Source organism: Gracilinanus agilis, chromosome 4, assembly GCF_016433145.1.
Source record: "Gracilinanus agilis isolate LMUSP501 chromosome 4, AgileGrace, whole genome shotgun sequence".
In the NCBI taxonomy this organism is placed as follows: Eukaryota; Metazoa; Chordata; class Mammalia; order Didelphimorphia; family Didelphidae; genus Gracilinanus; species Gracilinanus agilis.
Genome location: NC_058133.1, coordinates 187,666,698 through 187,687,580, shown reverse-complemented (window position 1 = coordinate 187,687,580; position 20,883 = coordinate 187,666,698). Strand labels below are relative to the sequence as shown.

Sequence of the window (20,883 nt, the reverse complement as noted above, 5' to 3'; positions counted from 1 at the left end):
AAGGAAGGAAGGAAGGAAGGAAGGAAGGAAGGAAGGAAGGAAGGAAGGAAGGAAGGAAGGAAGGAAGGAAGGAAGGAAGAGAGGGGGGGAGAAAAGGAGGTAGGGAGGTAGGAAGGGAGGAAGGCAGGAAGGAAGGAGGGAAGAGGGAAAAGAAAGCAAAAAGGAAAGAAAAGACTGAGTGCCTAAGATGGTTAAGTTTATAAAGATACTTAATTATTTTTCTGGTTTTTTTCTCATCTAACTCTGTCTGACCCTCTCTAACAGAATTCCTACTCTCAAACTCTCCTTTTCCAGGCGCTGCTCCAGATAATGCCTCACATCTCTCCCCCTGACAAATCCACAGCCACCTGTTTGTCATTAGAGACAAAAGATCCTTGAAGAACTACTAGAGATGGAGGCAGCTAGGTGGTTCAGTGGATAGAGAGCCAGGCCCAGAGATGGAAGGTCCTGAATTCAAATTTGACCTCAGACACTTTCTAGCTTTGTGACCCTGGGCAAGTCCCTTAACCCCCATTATCTAGCTCTTAGTGCTCTTCTATCTTGGGACCAATGTGCAGTATTGATTCTAAGATGGAAGGTGTTTTAAAAAAAGAACTTCTAGAGATCTGGGTTAGGAAGGATCATTCTTAATGATATATTAATATATCAAATCGGATGGAAGCCATCCCTCAGTGGAGGAGGGGCAAAGAAGATTAAAAAAAGAAAACCAAACAAGAAGAAACCCATATCTTTGCAGCAGCCTTGACAATCATTGACCTTGCAAGTTTCTGATAGGGAAAGATGGTGTTGATATTGTCTCTAGAGTAGAGAAGGGAGGGAAGGAGTTACCTGGGAATTTTAATGTAACAAATAAAAAATGAAATAAAATAAGGACAACTTTAGGACTGGAGGGATGGTCATTTAAAGGTGGCTTCTGAGGGGTTGTGATGGTGATGATGGCAGACCAGGGCCCATGCTTTATTTAGAGAGTCTGTCTGGCCTCTGGAAAGTGTAATTGATGTCATGCACGGGTTGTCCCTGGCAGGTGTTGCTGTAAACTGAGCTGTGAAGTAATAATTTATGTCTATATTCTTGGACACTCCAGACCTTCTGCCAGCCTGGCAGGCCGATACTGCCTGAAGTAACAAAGGAGCAGGCTGCTTGAGTTGAGTAATCACAGAAGCTTAGAATGTCCAAATTGGACGCAGATCCATGGGAAACAGCTTGAACACAGATTAGTACATCAAAAATATATTTTGTCGTTCAGTCATTTTCAGTTGTTTGACTCTTCGTGACCCCGTTTGGGGTCTTCTTGGCAAAGATGCAGGAATGGTTTGCCATTTCCTTCTCTAGCTGGACAAAAGTAATTTTGGCAGAGGAGGGAGCTCTTAATTCGATGGGAGGCTTTGTGAAGAGTGGTGGCACTTGACATGAGATTTGAAGGAAGTTATGGAAAGGGCATCCTAGATATGGGGTACAGCCTATTCAGAGGCTCGGAGGAGACAAAATGGAATGTTGTATGAGAATTTCAAATAGCCCACTTTGACTGGTCTAGAGTAATAATAATAATAAAGCTTGGAATAAATAAACTAATTTATTTATTTATTTATAATAATAAAAATAATAATAATAGCTTGGAAAGGTGGGCTAGAGCTAGACTTTGAAGGGCTTTAATCACCAAACAGACAATGGCATTTTATCTGTAAGGCAATCGGAAGTCACTGAAGCTTCTTGAGCCAGAGAATGATCAAACCTATGTTTTAGGAATTTCACTTTGGTAGCCATGTGAAGAATGACTCAGAGAGGAGAGACACTGGGTGGCACAGAATGTCACTGGGTGACACAGAGACCAATTGGGAGGTTATTACAATGATCCAGGCAAGAGATAATGATTTGAATCCTGATAGTACAAGTCTTTTGGGCAGCTAGGTAACATGGTGGATAAGCCTGAAGTCCAAATCTGGACTGTGTGACCCTGGGCAAGTCATATAATCCTGTTTGCCTCAGTTTCTTCATCTGTAAAATACGCCCAAGAAGGAAATGGCAAATCACTCTAGTATCTCTGCCATGAAAAACCCCAAATGGGGTCATGAGGAGTTGGACAGGTCTGAAAAATGACTGAACAACAGAACAAGTCTTGCTTCTTGTTTCTCCCTCCTGTTTCCCTTCGATGATATCACCTTTTGTTTCATCATACTCCAGTGGCATTATTGATGGGATTCCCAGTTTAGTAGTACAGTGACTCATCCATGCCTACCTATTTATATGACTTTTGTCCCGTAAGTTGGCCATAGGGGTCCTCCCAGTGGGCTAGTGGCTTTCCTTGAGTTCTCCTGATATTGTGTGGATACCAATAGAGCAAATGGGCTCTCTGCTGCTTACCTCTTGCTTTCTTTATATAATCAGTCCATTTTTTTCTGGTCTGTCATGTGCTTCTCTTGTAATTCCTTTACAAGATATACCATTTCTGCACGATTTCTTGTTTGTGATGGATCATAGCATGTTCACACCCATCATATGCCTCTGAGTGAGGAGACCAGAGTTTTCTTTCAAGAAAATTCCTCCCTGGGATCCACTGTCCTAATTGGTGGCTGCCCCTCTGAGGCCACTATTTCAAGAGAATTTTGCCTACAATACTTTACCTTACGTCCAACTCTCCTGGCCCACCAACTCTAGCTCATATTCAGGTAAATTCTACTATTGTTCCTGTACGGAATCTACTCATCTACTCCCCTATGGCCCTATTCACCTTCCTTGAGACTTTCCAGACCAAAGTGCCTTGCCCTGATCAGCATTCTTCTAGGTGTATTGTTTCTCCCTTAACAATGGGAGGGAACAGCTGGGTAGCTCAGTGGATTGAGAACGAGGCCCAGAGACAGGAGGTCCTGGGTTCAAATCTGACCTCAGACATTTCCTAGTTGTATGACCTTGGGCAAGTCACTTAACCCCCACTGCCTAGCCCTTACTGCTCTTCTGCCTTGGAACCAATACACAGAATTGATTCTAAGGTGGAAGGTAAGGGTTTAAGAAGAAGAAGAAAAAAGAAGATAAGCTCTTTGAGGGTAAGGACTGACTTTGATTTCATATTTGTCTCTCCATCTCTTAACCTAAGGCTTGGCATATAGTAAGTGCTTAATAAACGCTTTTCAGGCATTCATTTAATTCTTTATCATAATTCTTTAACCCTTGCATTCTGTCTTTGGATCATTATTAAATGGTTAGCTAGGTGGCTCAGTGGATAGAAAGTCAGACCTGGAGACAGGAGATCCTGGGTTCAAGTATAGCCTCAGATACTTCCTGGCTGTGTGACCCTGGGCAAGTCACTGAACCTCCATTGCCTAGTCCTTGTCCCTCTTCTGCCTTGGAACTGATACTTGGTAATGATTCTAAGACATAAAGTAAGGGTTGTTTTTTTTTTTTTTTTTTTTTTTTTTTAAAGAATTGGGACTAAATATTCGTTCTAAGACAGAAGGGGTTGTCAGACAAGAGGGACATACGGGACAAGAGTCAGGCAATTGTGTGTCTCCAGGCCTTGCTCTATCTGTTGGACCACCTAAGTGCCTAAGATTATTTTGTTCTAAAAGAATTTTATTATTGAAAAGATGGACTTTGTTTCAGAAAGAAGCTTAAGGTCACAAAGGAATTATACAATTTCCCCAAAACAATCCAGATTACCATCTCCCTCCTGTTCAATTCTGGGATCAGTTCATTGTCCCTGCGCAATATCTATCCTAGATATATTCCTCCATCCATATGCATATTTTTGTTGTTTAGTTATTTCAGTTGTCTGAATTTTGTGACCCGATTTGGAATTTTCTTGGCAAAGATACTGGAATGATTTGCCATTTCCTTCTCCAGTGCCTTTTACAGCTGAGGAAATAGGAAGTAGAGGCCAAGTGACTTGCCCAGGGTCACACAGCTAGTAAGAATCTGAGGCTGCATTTGAACTCTGGTTTTCCTTTGTCTTCCTTATCTCCAAGGCATCCTGTACATAGCTTGCTGTAGATGCTTGCATGTTGTCTCCATTGGATTGAGCTCCTTGATGGCAAGGGACCATGTAAAAAATAATTATCTTTTTCTGTATGCCTGTCACTCAGTAAATTGCTTGGCACAGAGTGGGCACTTATTAATGCTTACTGACTGATAGATATAAAAACAGTCGTTAATATGTAGATAAAACAGCACCTGGGTTCAGAAGAGATTGGATTTGGAGATCTGAGTTCGAATCCCATTTCTGCCGCTTGCAACCGGTATAACCTTGGACTAACGTTTTGTAGGGAGCGTGCATTAAAGGACAAGAAGGAGAGGGAGCTGCCTTTCCTCCAGAACCTCGCCCGACCCCCCACGTTCCGCCATCCGCCTGATGACGTAATCACACATCCGGCTTGGCGTCCCAGGAAAGGGCGCCCTCACCCGGCAGCGTGAGCCGAGAAATAATTGATGACAACCTCTGAGGAGTGCCGGGGTTCACCGCTCCAATCTAACGGCTTTTAGACTGCGAGGTGCTGCTTGCGGGCAGGCTGAGTTGTCCCGATGGCGGGCCGCTTAGGGCAGCTGTTGGGCCGGACTGGAAGCTCGAAGAAGCTTTTGAAAACGTCAGCATCACGGCTCTCTGGTGAGGATGGAGTCTTCACTCTTTTGGTGTGGGCAGTTGCTATGGAGGCCGCGGTTGCCATAGCGACGTTGGCGCCCGGCTAGACTCGCGAGCGCGAGCCCGAGCGCGAGCCCGAGCCCGCGCGCCCGCTCCGGCCTCTAAACTTGGAGGTTTTTATATTGTACTCTAGATCTTGGAAACTAGTGAACTAGTGCGTGGCCTGGGGTAGGTCAGCATTAGAAGGCTGACAAACCCATGAAGCCTCACAGGAAGGAACAGCGGGCCAAAATTTACACGGGTAATACCTGGGGTCCTCTGGGAGATGTGGGTGTAAGTCTGGAGATGCACGTCCTGGGAGCCTGGGGTTGGAGCTGCAGCTGCAGGGCGTGACTGAGACGAGGGTACACTCGTTGGAGGAAGGGTCCACGTACGGGGTGCTTGAGATAAGAGTGGAACTAGAGCTGTAGCTTTCTGAGCTGAGATAATCCATGCTGTGTGTTCGAGATTGAGGGTGCAGATGTGGGTGTCTGAGATGGGAATGCATATGCTGGGGGTCTGCGATCAGGGGTACGGGTGCTGTGGATGCTTGGCATAGCACGTACCTGCAGGAGGGTTCATGCTGGGTGCGTGAGATTGGGGGTGCAAGTGCTGTGGGTTTCCAGGAGAACTCCTGCTGAGTGTCTGAGATTGGGGGTGCAGATTCGGGGGAATGTCTGAGCTAGGGATATACTTTCTGAGATGGAGGGGTTAGATACTGTGGATTTCTGAGCTTTGTATATACATGCCAAGTGCCTGAGATTAGAGGTTCAAGTGCTGAGGGGTTAGTCTATGAGCTGGGAGAAGGGACTCCAGATGGTAATATGCACAATAGGAAACCTAAATTTGGGGGTGCGATTTTTGTGTTAGCCTAAAAAAATGCTTGTCGGTTCTGTTAGTTAATAGAGAGAGTTTGGAAACCTGAGGTTAGAGGTTTAAGGACTGAAATTGAGGAATTACAGATACTGGGGATTTGCTGAGATTAGGAGGCTCTGTTCTGGGTGGGTGCTAGTGTTATTTTGGAGATAAATTTGTAGTTAGTTTGTAGGTATGATATTGGAGAGAATACTGGGAGATGGGAGATGGGAAGGTTGCAAGAACTCAAAGGGAGTCTGAAATATATATAGACTCTTCCCTCCCTCTGCAGGAAGTCCATATTCCTAGGGAGAGGAGAGGAATACATGATGGCATCCAATTAAGCCACTTGCCCAGGATCACTCAGCTAGGAAGTGTCTGAGGCCAGATTTCAACCTAGGACCTCTGGACTCTAGGCCTGGCTTTCAATCCATTGAGCTACCCAGCTGCCCCCTCTTATATATATATATTTGGGAAAGTTGTGATGTTATATTCTAAGATTGTTCTGAATTTTAATTCTAATTCTAGTTCTAAATTCTAATTTTGAAGCATCTAGTCTTATTCTGAAGTTGTTTGTCTATTTATGGCAATAACTTTGTTAAATTTATTGTATCAATTGTGTTTTTTTTAGAGGAGAAAATTAATGTTTACACCTCCTTGTTTGCTTAAAATACATATCAGTTGGAATTTTTACCCTCTTTTTTCCATTAAAACTACTCCTTGCAAAAGTGAAGGTGGGATTTCCTTGACTCAGTTTCTCCCATGTTTAAATCCCGAGTCTGGCCTTGGCACCCTAAAAATGGGAACAAGACATTGTGCCAAATTTGACTGTGTCTCTTATGTGAGGACAAACAGAGCATTTTGGGCTGAAAGGACCTGCTCTGATGCTGTGTGCATTTTGTCCCTGCCTTTTTTTTCTCCTTTAAAATTCCTCTTTAAAAAGAGCATTTGAAATATGTAAACACTATATTAAATCTTTATCTGATAGGCTAAAGCTGAAATAGCTAAGCTATTGGTGTGTAACATCAAAGCTATCTGACATGAAATTGTGATTCTTTTTATACTCATATAGATAAATATTTGGTCTTATTATCTGTCATTAATTATTTTAAAATCCTTCCAGTATCTCAGAGCAGTACAGTTGGGTGATGATTTGGGAACATCTACACCAGGATATAATTCCACTGTTTCATAAGATTATACAAGCATTTTTGTTTGTTTGTTTTTAATTAGAGGTCTTGAGTGCCATCATTTATCTTGGAGAAAAATGATTTGTGTTCTATCATTTGTTATTTCTAAGTGACATCTTGACTTATTTGTTGTAATACTAACACAGGTATCATTATATTCTGTAATGCAGGTAGATTACACAAGGGTATGAAGAAAATCTAAGAGCATTACTCTATAAATGTGTATTATCTAGTTTATTTGAGCATGGTTACAAACTGGTTACATTTGAGTATAGTTAATTTGTTTGATACCATATAACATAATTTGTCTAGCTTTTTATGGATCTCTTCCTAAGTCTTTTGTTATAATAGAAAAGTAAAACATCTTTTTACTGAATTCATGTATGTTATCTAGCTTAGGCATAAAAATCACACTTGTAGGGGGCAGCTGGGTGGCTCAGTGGATTGAGAGCCAGGCCTAGAGATGGGAAGTCCTAGGCTCAAGTCTGGCCTCAGACGCTGCCTTAGCTGTGTGATACTTCACCCCCATTACCCAGCCCTTACCACTCTTCTGCCTTGGAACCAATACTTATTATTGATTCTAAGGTGGAAGGTAAGGGTAAAAAAAATCATATTTGTAAATGGTTTTTATATAATAATCTTGAAGAAGGATAAAATTTTCTGCAAAATCCCATCCATTAGAGTTGGAGAAGGTTAAAGTAAATAATAACAAGCAATATATAACAACACATAACAAATAATGGAAATGAGATAATAATTGAAGTGAACATTTTTGAAGGAAGTATAAAAGATCAGATGATTTCATAGATATGTCAAATCTGTTTCTAATTGTTTCTAAGTCACTGAGTTGAAAAATTTGGGTATATTTCAACTTTGTTCTTTTCCATTTGTTATTGTCAGTTTTCCAAAGCAGGCATTTGGTTCAGACAGAAGTAAAAGAACAACAAAAAGTATAGGAAATGTAAATTCGTTAATGTAGAGGTTTATAATTGGATATCTTTTATATTAATAGAATTAGAATCCTAAGGTTGGAGGTAGCTCACTGCCTGACCCAACTATTGGCAATGCAAAATTTTAGTGACTGGGTTAAGTTGTATTAAGGTCTGTTCTTCAAGCAATTTTAGGGAAAGAAGTTATCAATGACCCTGGACCAGGAGGAAGCAGAAATGCCCGAGGAAAAGCTCTGAGGACCTGTATGACTCCAGATAGCCTAAGAAGATGACAGCAATAGCAGATGACCCCAGAAATCAGCCTGCTGTATCATGAGACTTTAATGAGTCCTTGGACATAACAGACTGGACAATAGGGGTTGAGTTACCTTTCATGTCTCTCTCATGTGCCATTACAATTCCTCTTCTTTGTAAGACCTTTGTGTCAGAAGGGGAGGGTCCACTAATGACTACCTGTCAATGCATCCATCAGTCATTCTTTTTTTTTAATCCCTTAACTTTTGTGTATTGGCTCCTAGGTAGAAGAGTGGTAAGGGTGGGCAATGGGGATCAAGTGACTTGCCCAGGGTCACACAGCTGGGAAGTATCTGAGGTCGTATTTGAACCTAGGACCTCCATCTGCCCCCTCCATCAGTCATTCTTGACATCATGTTGATAATTACTGTTGGGCCCTCCTTATAATGTATAGTCATCATATTCTGCGTGCTTCAGTGGGGAAACTGGAGTTTCCCCAAGAAGCAGAGGGAAGATTGTAAGAATTTATTTTTCATATACTGTATTAATTCCTATATATTAGAGAGAATTACTGTGTATTCCTCTGCCTGGGATGTGGGTCAGAGACAGCCTCCAATCTTCTGCTTTTTGCATTTTCTTTGTCCTTTGGAATTTCAAAGAATGCCTTCCTTTTTAGAAGAATTCTAAAATTAGAATTCATTTAATAATTGAAGGGGACAAGGGTTCTTTTCCTGTGTACATATTTTGCCTGGTATAAGTATGGGAGGGATAGATAGGTTGATGAACCACCTCTTGATTAACTGTCACCAATTAAAGATGTTTGGGGATGGTCAAAGCAGGGACTGAATATTGAACTTTTTATTTATTAGCTGCCTGAGGCAGCTCAGGTGGTCCCTGCTCATGAGAGACAACTTTGGAGACCTGTATCACTTTATTGGTTTTGAAACTGGCCTAACCAATAAACCTGATAAATTTATATTCTTACCCAAAAATCAGTCTCTCAGGATAATCTATATTCCTACTAGGTAGTAGGAATACAAAGGCAAAAATAAAAGTGTCTGCGCTCAAAAAGTTTATACTTTGTTAGGGAAAATGATTGTACAACATTACACAAATAAGTACATAAAAATAAGGCTTTAAAGCTATAAATAATAGTGTAATTTAAACAAAAAATAGCACTAATAATTTATTTGATCTCACCTCTTCCAAACCCAAATGTATATTTATTAAAAACTAATTGTCTGCCCACCAAATCCTGGTGGGATTGTCCCTGTCAATGCCCAAACCCAAACACACTCTAGTGAACTTAGCAAGAAACTGAAGAAAACTAGAGTTTCTAAGGGGCAGAGGTGAGTAGGATATTCCAGGCATGGAGAACAACGAATATAAGACAAGATGGAATGTTAGGTGGGAGGAAAAGCAAAAAAAAGAATTTGTCACACACTGCTTGTGGACTATTGTTAAGTTGTGCTTCAGTCATATCATTTCTTCATGACCCCATTTGGGGTTTTCTTGGCAAAATTCTGGAGCAGTTTGCCTTTTCCTTCTCCAGCTCATTTGACAGATAAAGAAACTGAGGCAAGGAGGGTTAAGTGACTTACCCAGAGTCACAGCTAGTAAGTGTCTGAGGCTTGATTTGAACTTTGAACTAAGGAAGATGAATCTTCCTGACTCCCAACCCTTGATCCACCATGCCACCTAACTGTTGAGTTAGCCATTCACTAAAATTCCCAGGATTTTTTCCTTCCTATGTTTATCTTTCCCCTGATGTGGGTTGGCAGTGGGCAGTAAGGAGTAGTAATAGGAACGGGACCCTCACACTCTAAATCTTGCATTTCTTACTAGTTAGCACTAGTTAAACATCAACTGTATCACCTGTAGTTTCAGCATTAAATCAAACATGAATTGTATATTGTTCATTTCTCCATTCTGTGTACCAGATTGGTAACGTTCTATGCTAAGCATCAGCTTTGTACTCATTCTTTTTTATTAATTGATTATAGTGTTCTTAGAAATAATTCATTACCTTCAGTGGTCTTCCAATGTATCATATTCCCTCTCCAAGTTCCCACTGTGGAAGGGCATCAATACTTCTTCCTGACAAATGATGACAAGGTGGACAATGGAGGAACATGGAACCTGCTCACTGAGGCCTCCAATCTTGTGCCTGCTTCTTATTCCCTATGACATACCTCCACCTGAGTTGGAAAGTGAAATGCTAAGCTACCAGACCCCAATAAATATACCAACCCTGATCCGTAGAGAAAGGAAGCTTCACTCCCCGGAGGAAGCTGCCACCCTGTTGCAGAGCTGCTACTCCATATTATCAGCTCCCCTTGATTTGTCCATCCACTGTAAGGCTACTTGATTAGCTTCAGACTATTCCACCAGATATTAGGCTATTATACCACCATGAACCATCTCTTCTTTAAATAAAATTCTTTTCTTTCTTCTGGATTGAATGGAGTTTGAGTCTCCCATTCTTGGGGTGAGACCCTGCTACAAACTTGGGTGCATTTCTCCCACATCACCCCCAAAACTACTTTTGACTTTACAGTTTCTGTCAGTGGGCCACCACTGATCTAGCCACACTTGCTTAAAACCACAGTTTCCAACAACTTCACGAAATTCCTTTTTTCCCCTACATTTTGATTTCCTTCCCATGATTTTGTAAACTGTTGTTTTAATTCTGCTTGATTTTCTCAGCATGAGTCCATACAAATATCTCCAAGTTTCTCTCTGTTCTTCATACCTTATTTTGTAGTATAAAATAACATCCTATTACATTTATATATATTGGAGACAGCTAAGTGGCTCAATGGATAGAGCACCATGCCTGGAATCAGGAAAACCCTGAGCTCAGATCCATCCTCAGATATTTACTAGCTGTGTCACCTTGGGCAAGTCACTTCATCCTGTTTGCCTCAATTTCCTCATCTGTAAAATGAGCTAGAGAAAGAAATGGCAAAACAATAACTTTTGCTAAGAAAACTCCAAATAAGGAGTCATGATGTGATTGAAAAACTACAACATTTACATATCAATATTGCAACAGATTTATTAAGTAGCTACTATGTGTAAGCCACTAATTTGCTAGGCTTTGGGGATACAAGGACAAAACAAAGAATAATTCCTACCCTTCATTCCTTTATTTCCTAGGCTGTGTTCCTCATGCTCCCAGACTTTTTCTAACAAAAACCTCTGCCATCCTGGAACCTCATTCTGCACTTGGACTTCACATACTGTTGGCCCCTGTAGTCTCTTCCTTTAATAGACTGGTTCCTCCCAGAAACTACATCTTAAAAAAGATACTCAGGCCAGCTAGTTCTCCATTCCTCTCCAGTTTATACCCCTGACTCTCTTGACTTTCTACCATGCCCTTCTCCCACCCTCATCCTCATCTCTAACTCCTCATGCATTCAACTTCCTTTTATATGTTGTCTCCCCTCATTAGAGTGTAAGCTTCTTGAGGGGAACGACTATCTTTTTTTCTTCTTGAAATGGTATTTTTAGCTCTTAGCAAAGTGCCAGGCACATAGTAGAAATGCTTTTTAAATGCTGGTTGATTTAACTTGACCTACCCTCAAGGGGCTTACATTCCACTTAATTCCATCCTATTAAATTCAACACATCAATACACTTTGGTAGGCAGTTTTGTCATCCAATGTATTAACCATCCATCTTCACTTCACACCATCTGCTAGATGAATAAACACATAGCCTATGTCTTCATCCAAGTTACTCTTAAAATTTTGGAAAAATACATATATTTTTGTTCCCTGTAGTACTCGACTTAACAGTTCCATCTGAGCATGCATCTCCTTCTCCCTCCATTTTTAATTTAAAGCTCTCTTGATCATATCAGCAATATTCTGGGCAAAAACTTTCTAGCATTCATCCAGACATACTATGACCGTAGCCAAATGCAGATGGGAATAATTGAAGGTCCTTTAGTGAGAGAGAGAGAGAGAGAGAGAGAGAGAGAGAGAGAGAGAGAGAGAGAGAGATTTAGAGTTATGAATTTAGAAAATTAATCAGGCTTTGGTTTATAGGGTTGATATGAGAGACTAGATGCAGGGAAACCATTGCCAAAGATGATAAGATATGAACGAGATGAAAATAGAAATAAAAGCTGACATTCTTGTACTATATTGAGGTTTGGAAAATGTTTCACATTCAATATTTCCTTTTATCTTGACAATGGCCCAGTGAAATAGGCACTAACATTTCCCCCATTTTACAGATGAAGAAACTCACTCAGAGAGGCCAAGTTGCCCAGGAACACACAAATAATAATGGTCTTAAAAGCTATCTTACTTTTTCCTAATTATATGTAAAAATAATTCCAAATCCTTTCCCCCTTTCTCTCTTCCTCCTTCACTGAGAAGTCATGGATATAGGTTATACCTGGCCAGTCATGCAAGACATATTTCCATACTGATCATGTTGTGAAAGGATATACAGACCAAAAAACACCCCAACAACAAACCATAAAACCCATACAAAAAATAAGGAAAGGGAAAAAATAGTATGCTTCAATCTACATTCAGACTATCAGTTATTTCTCTGGAGATGGATAGCATTTTTCATTATGAATACCTTGGAATTATCTTGGATTGTTGTATTGCCAAGGATAATAAAGTCATTTCTGACTGATCTATAATAATATTATCATATTGCTGTTACTGCATAAAATGTTCTGGTTCTACTCACTTCCCTTGGTATCAGTTCATGTTTTTCTGAAATCATCTTGTCATTTCTTATAGCTCAGTAGTATTCCATTATAATCATAGGTGGAACAGTGGATAAAGTATAGGACTTGGAGTCAGGAATTTCCACGTTCAAATCCATTCTCAGACATTCATTAGCTGTTGTGACCCTCAACAAGTCACTTCACCCTGTTTGCCTCAGTTTCCTCATCTGTAAAATGACTTGAAGAAAGAAATGGCAAACCATTCCACTGTCTGCTAGGAAAACCCCAAATATGATCAAGAAGAAACCAACATGACTAAAATAACTGAACAGTACAACAATAATATACCAAAACTTGTTTGGCTGTTCCCGTTTAATGGACATCCTCTCAATTTTTTTCAAATTCCCTCATTTAAAATTTTTTTATTTAACATATTTTATTCCCCCCCCCACTAATTACCTGTAACAACAATTTTAAACATTAAAAAAAATCTGAGATCTTAATTCTCTCTCTTCTTCTCTCCCACCTGTCCCCCCACTGAGATGGTAAATAATCTGATATAAATTTTACCTGTGTGATCATGTAAAACATTTTTCCATATTCTTTCGTGGATAAAACTCAAACAAAAAATGAGAAAAGTGAAATATAGTATTCTTAGGTCTGGCATCAGTTCATTCTCTGGAAGTGGATGACATTTTTCAACATGAGTCCTTTGGAATTGTCTTAGATAATTATACAGCTGAGAATAGATAAGTCATTCACAGTTGTTAGTTATGTAATCTTACGGTTACTATATACAATATTCTCCTGGTTCTGCTCACTTCACTTTGTATCAGTTCTTGTGCCTTTCAAGATTTTTCTGAAATCATCCTGCTTACCATTTCTTATAGCATAATAGTATTCTGTTATAATCCTATACCACAACTTGTTCAGGCATTCATCAATTGATGGACATCCCCTCACTTTCCTATTTTTTGCCACCACACACATACACACAAAAAAACCTGCTATGAATATTTTTGTATAAATAGGTTCTTTTTCTTTTTATATTTTATTTCTTTGGGATGTAGACCTAGCAACTGGGTTAAAAGGTATGTGGTTATAATTTATAGCCTTGTGGGCATAGTTCCAAAGTTCTCTCCAGGTTGTTGAATCGGTTCACAAATGATTCCCTCAATTTCCTCAGCAGTGCATTAATTTCTCAGTTTTCCCACATTCCCTCCAACTTTTATCATTTTCTTTGTCAGTCATAATAGTCAATCTGAGAGGTGTAAGGTGATCCTCAGAGTTGTTCTAAGTTTATTTCTCTAATTAACAGTGATTAAGATAATTTTTCACATTAATTATAGATAGCTTTGACTGAAAACTGTCTGTTCGTATCCTTTGACTATCAGTTGAGGAATGACTTGTATTCTTATACATTTTGCTCTTTTTCCTATGTATTTGAGAAATGAGGCCATTATTAGAGAAATTTGTTATAATTTTTTTCACTTTGATGATTACTGTGAATTACCCTCTATCCTATTTTGCCCGTTTATCCTGTTTTCTCTCTTCTTTCACCTTTTCCATCTTCAAAAGTATTTTGCTTCTGACCATAACCTCCCTCAATTTACCCTCCCTTCTATTGCACCCCACCCTTTTTCTCTTATCTTCTTAACCTCCTACTTTCCTGTATGGCAAGATAGATTTCAACTGAGTGTATATGTTCTTCCCTCTTTGAGCCAACTCTGATAAGATTAAGGTTCAAGCACTGCCCTCTTCTTGTCTTCCATCTTCCCCTTGACTCTAAAAACTCTTTCATGACTTTTATGTGAAATAATTTGTCCCCTTCTACCTCTCCCTTCTTCTCCCAGTGCATTCTTCTTTCTTAATCCCTTAATTTTATTTTTTTTCGATATCAATCAATCATATTCAACTCATACCCTTGTCCTCTGTCTATATGTAATCCTTCTAATTGCCAGAAATGATAATGTTCTTAGGAGGTTCAAGTATCCTCTTCTCATGAAAGAATGTAAAGAGTTTAACTATATTGAATCCCTTATTGTTTCCCTTTCTTATTTGCCTTTTTATGCTTCTCTTGAGTTTTGTATTTGAGAGCAAGATTTTCTGTTCAGCTCTGATTTTTTCATCAGGAATGTTTGAAAGTCCTCAGTCTTGTTGAATGCCCATTTTCTCCTCTGAAGGATTATATTCAATGTTGTTGGGTAGGTAATTCTAGGTTGTAATCCTAGATCCTTTGCCCTCTGGAATATCATATTCCAGGTCTTCTGATCCTTGAATATAATAGCTGCCAAATCTTGTGTTATCCTTACTGTGACTCCATGATAGGCAATTGTCTTTTTGGCTGCTTGTAATATTTTCTCCTTTTCCTGGAAGTTTTAAAATTTGGCTTTAATATTGCTAGGAATTTTCATTTTGTTATCTCTTTTGGGAGGTGATTGGTGGATTCTTTCTATTTCTATTTTACCCTCAGTTTTAGAATATCAGGGTAGTCTTCCTTGGAAATCTGTTGGAAGATAATGTCTAGGCTCTTTATTTGATTGTGGCTTTCAGGTAACCTAAGAATTCTTAAATTATCTCTCCTGCTTCTATTTTCCAGGTGAGTTGTTTTTTAGTGAGAAATTTCACGTTTTCTTCTATTTTTTTCATTCTTTTGACTTTGATTTCTTTTGTTTCTTAATATCTCATGGAATCATTAGTTTCCACCTTCCCATTTCTAATTTAAAAAAAAATGCTTATCTTCCATCTTAGAATCAATACTATGTATTTTTTTCAAGGCAGAAGATTGGTAAGGATTAGGCAATGGGTGTTAAATGACTTGCCCAGGGGCACAAAGCTAGGAAGTGTCTGAGGTCAAATTTGAACCCAGGACCTCCTATCTCAAGGCCTGGTTCTCAATCTACTGAGCCACCTAGTTGTCTCAAGTTATAATTTTTAAGATATTATTTTCTTCAATGAAATTTTGTACCTTCTTTCGCATTTGACCAATTCTACCTTTTAATGACTTCTTTTCTTTAGTGAATTTTTGTATATCTTTCCCCATTTGACCAATTTTTAAAGGAATTTTTATATCTCTTTTTACCAATTGGCCTATTCTTTTTTTAAGGCATTATTTTCTTTAATTTTTTTGTACTACCTTTACCAAGTTGTCAACTCTTTTTTCAAAATTTTCCTGCATTGCTCTCATTTCTTTTTCCATTTTTTCTATCTCTCTTATTTGATTTTTTAAAAATCCCTTTTGAGTTCCTTCCCTGTTACCAAAATAACTTTATATAACTTTTTTTTTGGTTGTTGTAGAAAAACTCTTTATTTCAAAGGGAGTGGTATGCACTTTCTAGGGCCACGGGATGCAAAGAGATTATTTTTTGTTGTTTGCTCATTTTTTCAGCCCTTTTCTTAACTTTTAACTTCCAGAAACTGTTAAAATTGGGCTCTATAACTGTGGTGAAGGGGGCATTGTCCCAAGCTTCAGATTCTTTGCATAGCTGCTTTCAGAGATAGTTTTAGGAATCTATAAGTTTTCAGTTCTTCTAAGGTGGTATGCTCTAAAGAGAGGAAGAGAGGAAGGTTTTAATATCCTCCTGGTCTGTGCTCTGGTCTGTGAGCAACCACAAGCACACTTTCCCACCCTGCTCCTGTGACCCACTCTCCTGTGACCACATACTTGGGCATGTGAGTGCTCCTCCTAACCCTGGAACTGTGATTCAGTTCAGTGACCTGGATCCCCATTTGGGCAATGCAACAGTCCTGAACTCAGTCACAGAAAAGTGTCTTCCATAATTTCCTTCTGGTCCCCAGTCCCCTTACCATCTGTGAGTTGGGAGCTCCAGAAATCATTGTTGCTGATTTCTATTCCCACAATGCTTGCACTGGGTTACTGGGGTGGGCCCTGCTTTTTGGTTTGCCCCAGATTCATAGATATTCAAAGCTTTGGGATTAGTATAGAAAAGAAGAAAAAGAGTGTTGAGGACAAAATGTTAGGAGATATCTATATCAAAAAGTCAGGAAAAAGAGATAACAGAGGAGACAGAGAATTTACCAGGGAGGATAAGGAGAGTTCTACCTCAGGGTAACCAGAGTGATAGTTTAGCTTGCCAGCATCACATGCTACAGCGAAGCTGAGAATTTCTGGGCCTTCATCTCCTCCTCTCATTCTTAGTTGTAAAGCCCTTTACAATCAGATCAGCCAACTTGAGCTGCTCTCTGCTAGGCCATTGGACTTGGTGATTAGAAAGTCATTGTTGACCCTTGAGAGGGCCAAATTTTAGTATGTGAGGAGTGAGTGGGTGGTCAATTGAAAGCAGGGAGGCCTCGTAAACCACACCAGGCAGGCTACTGTTATTAACATATGGAGGGTTTGTCCTTTCCTCCAAAGAGCCGGAATCAATTCCCTTCTTTAGAAACTTGTATAAATGTTTGAAAACAGACTGTCTCTTGTCTTCCAGATAAGAAACGAGGGAAAGTCGCAGAGCTTATCACTCCTCCCATCCAGGAGGAACCTGAACCTGTCAGCAATGTCCTGCAGGGTGATGATATCTTGGCTTTGGCCATTAAGCAGGAGGACTTACGGAAGGTAGAGATAACTCTTGGCGAACTTTTACTCTAGAGTTGGTAGAAACTTCTGTTTTCATAGTCTGTTTGGTGAGGGGCTCTTTTTTTTTTTTTTTTAAACTGAACCACATCTACCACCCTTGGCCCTTGTTCTAGTGACTCATCTACCTTAAGAGAAAGACTGATTGTACACAGGCACTCATCATATAAAAATCCAAAGGAGCCCCTGAATTATATATGTTGACATTTAAGATTCTTGTAAAATACTTCCTGTGTAAGGAAAACAAGATGAAATTGCATGTGATCAGACATTATATCAATGTAGGAACTGTCTTCTGAAGATCTGAATGCTGGAAAGATGCTCATTAATTTTCTCTACATCCCAGATTGGTGCTTGAGAGGTCAATCATCTCTATTATTGTTATCTCCATTTCATAGATGGCAAATGCATTCAAGAACTTGCACCAAATCACAGAAACTTGGGTTGATCCTCTCATTCCTCCCCTTGTGTGCCAGAGAGGAGAATTTCTTTTCCATCTGAATTTATCAGTTGGTACAGAATTTTGTTATTTTCTTCTTCCACTGAGGCTTCATCGACTGTCATCTCTATTACTCAGGCATATTTTTAGGAAAGTCACACAGATAGAATTGGAGCAATCTATTTTCCAACCCTTTGAGTTTCATTGAAGAGATAGGTGTAATTAGCCCAGTATAAGGATGTATGTTTTTCTTTGGATTTCATGGAATTCTTTTGTTTCTTTAGCAACATCTCCCCCGTCCTCCTATCTTTCAAGGAAAATGTGTTACCCAACAATATTTCATTCGCAAGCACAAAATCACCAAAGTCAAGAAGATAGCACGTCACTTAGTAGCTCATCCTGCTACTCCTGAAGCAATTACAAAGCCCTTGGATTACTCTGGTAAGACCAGAATTTATCTTGGCTCCAAATTCATACATTCTTCCTTGAAAACAAACTGTCTATCTCTCAAATAGCAAAGAATCTTCAGAAATCTCACATGTGATAAAGGCCAATGTAGAGATTCTCTTGGTGACAAGAGTCATTTTTAACAACCATCAGCATTTTACTCCTCCTTTTTCTTGTTACTAGGGCCAGCAGAGAAAAGCTCTGATGGAAAAGAACAGATCCTTCCTCACAACATTTTGGGATCTCTCTCTGAATTTAAGAGAATAGCAATTGACCGAGGAAACACTGAGGTATGTTGGTAACAAGCTAGGTGGATGTGAGAAATCATTAGAGGCTTTTTGTCTTCAGGGATTTTCAGGCCAAAATCACCTTGAAGTGGCATGTATTTCAGCCTTATAGTCAAGAGTATACTAGAGGCAGCTTGTGCTGGCTTGGGAAAGGACCAATTATTAAATTTTCATTGGTAAGTTATTATACCTCAAAGCTACAAATTAGGGCTTGATTTATTTTTTTTTAAACCCTTACCTTCTGTCTTGGAGTCAATACTGTGTATTGGCTCCAAGGCAGAAGAATAGTAAGGGTAGGCAATGGGGGTCAAGAGACTTGCCCAGGGTCACACAGCTGGGAAGTGTCTGAGGCCAGATTTGAACCTAGGACCTCCCGTCTCTAGGCCTGGCTCTCAATCCACTGAGCTACCCAGCTGCCCCCTTGATTTATTTTTTTGAAGACTTTTTTATTCAAAGCCATTTTATTTTCCCAGTTGCATGGAGTAATAATTTTCAACTTACATTCTCCATATCTCTAAGATCCAAACCATCTCCCTTCCTCCCTCCTCTCCCCCTTCTCAGAGACAGTAAGTAATTTGATCTGGGCCATACATATATTTTGATTGATTGTTTTGATTGTCCAGACTTAAGAAAGTGGTGGAGAAAATGTTAACAATACAGATTCAACTTAAAAGTATGTTGAGCATTGTTAAACATCAGAACACCTCTGCTTACAGTGCTATATATCAAACTGTGACACCTCAAATGAGGGCAGCAGTAACCCTGTTCTGTCACATAGGAAGAACCGTTTCCTTCTGTCATCTCCTGTCCAAGAACTCAAAACATAAATGTTCCTGTAGGAGTTTGGGAAGGGAGCAGGTATTTTTAATGGATTAATATATATGAAAATTCCTGCTGATCCCCAGGATGTGCCAGTGCCACCTTCAAGTACATTTTCTCTACCTAGGAATGGGTAGTGGTAGGTGCAAGCGTGGGGACCCTTCCATCTCTTCTGTCCTCCAGTTGGCTGAAATGATCCCGGACACTATTTGTATGGTCATTCCAATATTAGAGAAGCCAAAGAAAGAACCCCCAAAAGAAAAGGTAAATCTCTGGCAACCACCTTCTCAGCATAAATCTCTGAAGAACTGGAAACGTAATATGACCCTGAGGCAAAAGCAACAAGAAGCTCTAAGTGGTAAGTTAAAGACCCTGAGCCTTGAGCTCGAACCTGTGTACTATTGTGATGACCTCCTACTCAGCTGTCAAAAGAACCCTAACCTCCATCCTTGCTACCTTGGGTAAGTCATTCAACTTTTTTGAGTCTTAGCTTAATTATCTGCAAAAAGGGAATAATAACATTTATATCAACTACCTTCCAGGTGATTGTAGTGATCAAGTGAGAAATGGGTCTAAACCAAAAGTAAGATATATATATAAGCGACTATTATTATTTTTATAAGCGATTATTATTGAAAATGCTAATTGGGATGACGATTACCTGTCCTAATCCCTTGAGATTGGGATTAAATTGGTTAAGTCTCCTGTTGGGATCTGTGCAGGAATGTGCTGGAGCCAACTCAGGCCTCCTGATTATTAATTTCTCATTGTTTAATCTTTAAATCAGGACTTGATCTATTGTCTTATTAATTATCTAGACTTAAGAAAGTGATGGAGAAAACATTACTAATGCAGATTAAACTTCAAAGGTGTTTTTGGAGGGCTCATTTTTAAACATTTACCAGCATACCTAAATCTTGTCTCTTTCACGAGTCTGGTAAAAGCACTATCTTGGCTGCATAACATATTTGTAGTCATTTGTTCTTACTACTGGGGAAAGATAAGATGGGGGAGAGTGAGGGCTTGGGCAACTTGGGAAGAAGGGCTAACCTTACTTTGTCTGTCAATAGAACATCTGAAGAAACCAGTGAGTGAGCTACTGATGAATTCAGCGGATAATTATCGGCGAGTCCAGGAAGAGCGCACTCTGATTGAACGTTCCCTTGCTGCTTTACTTGAAGGGAAGGTGAGAAGAGACAGACCCCTCCTTTCATTCCTAATTTGCAGAGTGTTAATTTTTGAGAGAAGGAACATAATTTGAACATTAAGGCAACTAATTTCCTGTGGTAGAAAAAAAGCCTGGCACCATTGCAAACCTTTGGGAGGTACCCAAGGGACCTCATCTTAACAACAGGAATAATAAACGTGTATTAAGCACATACTATGTGCAAGGTATTGCAATGGGTACTGGAGATAGAGAGATAGAACTCCAAATACTCTCTACCTTCAATAAGCTTACAGTCTGCTGGGGAAATACATTGTTTATACAGATAAATAAGCACAAAATAGTTTTAGGTGAAAGAGAAGAGAAAGAGAGGGAGAGAAATAAAGGCGGACAGAGAGAGAGAAAGGGAGAGAGGGGGAGATAGAGGGGATGGGGAGAGACACAGAGAGAGAAAAGGAGCTAAAAGAAATTAGAGAGATAGACAAGAGAGAAGAGAGGAAGAGGAGGAAGAGAATAGACGGGAAGTGAAAAGAAGGGAGAAAGAGAAAGGGAGAGGGGAAGACAGAGATGGGCAGGGAGAGAGAGAGAGAGAGAGAGAGAAAGA

At 39.6% G+C, this 20,883-nt stretch overlaps 1 protein-coding gene across 1 annotated transcript in view; it reads left to right on the top strand.

The window, feature by feature from the left end:
* Window positions 1-9,960: 9,960 nt before the first annotated feature.
* The window catches only part of LOC123246143 (MYCBP associated protein), a 42,416-nt gene continuing 31,493 nt past the window's right edge, over window positions 9,961-20,883 (top strand). The window contains exons 1-6 of the mRNA XM_044675081.1: window positions 9,961-10,192; window positions 16,977-17,104; window positions 17,846-18,002; window positions 18,192-18,298; window positions 19,298-19,472; window positions 20,185-20,300. Coding sequence (XP_044531016.1) covers window positions 9,961-10,192; window positions 16,977-17,104; window positions 17,846-18,002; window positions 18,192-18,298; window positions 19,298-19,472; window positions 20,185-20,300 — 915 coding nt within the window. The remainder of the gene's footprint in view (window positions 10,193-16,976; window positions 17,105-17,845; window positions 18,003-18,191; window positions 18,299-19,297; window positions 19,473-20,184; window positions 20,301-20,883) is intronic.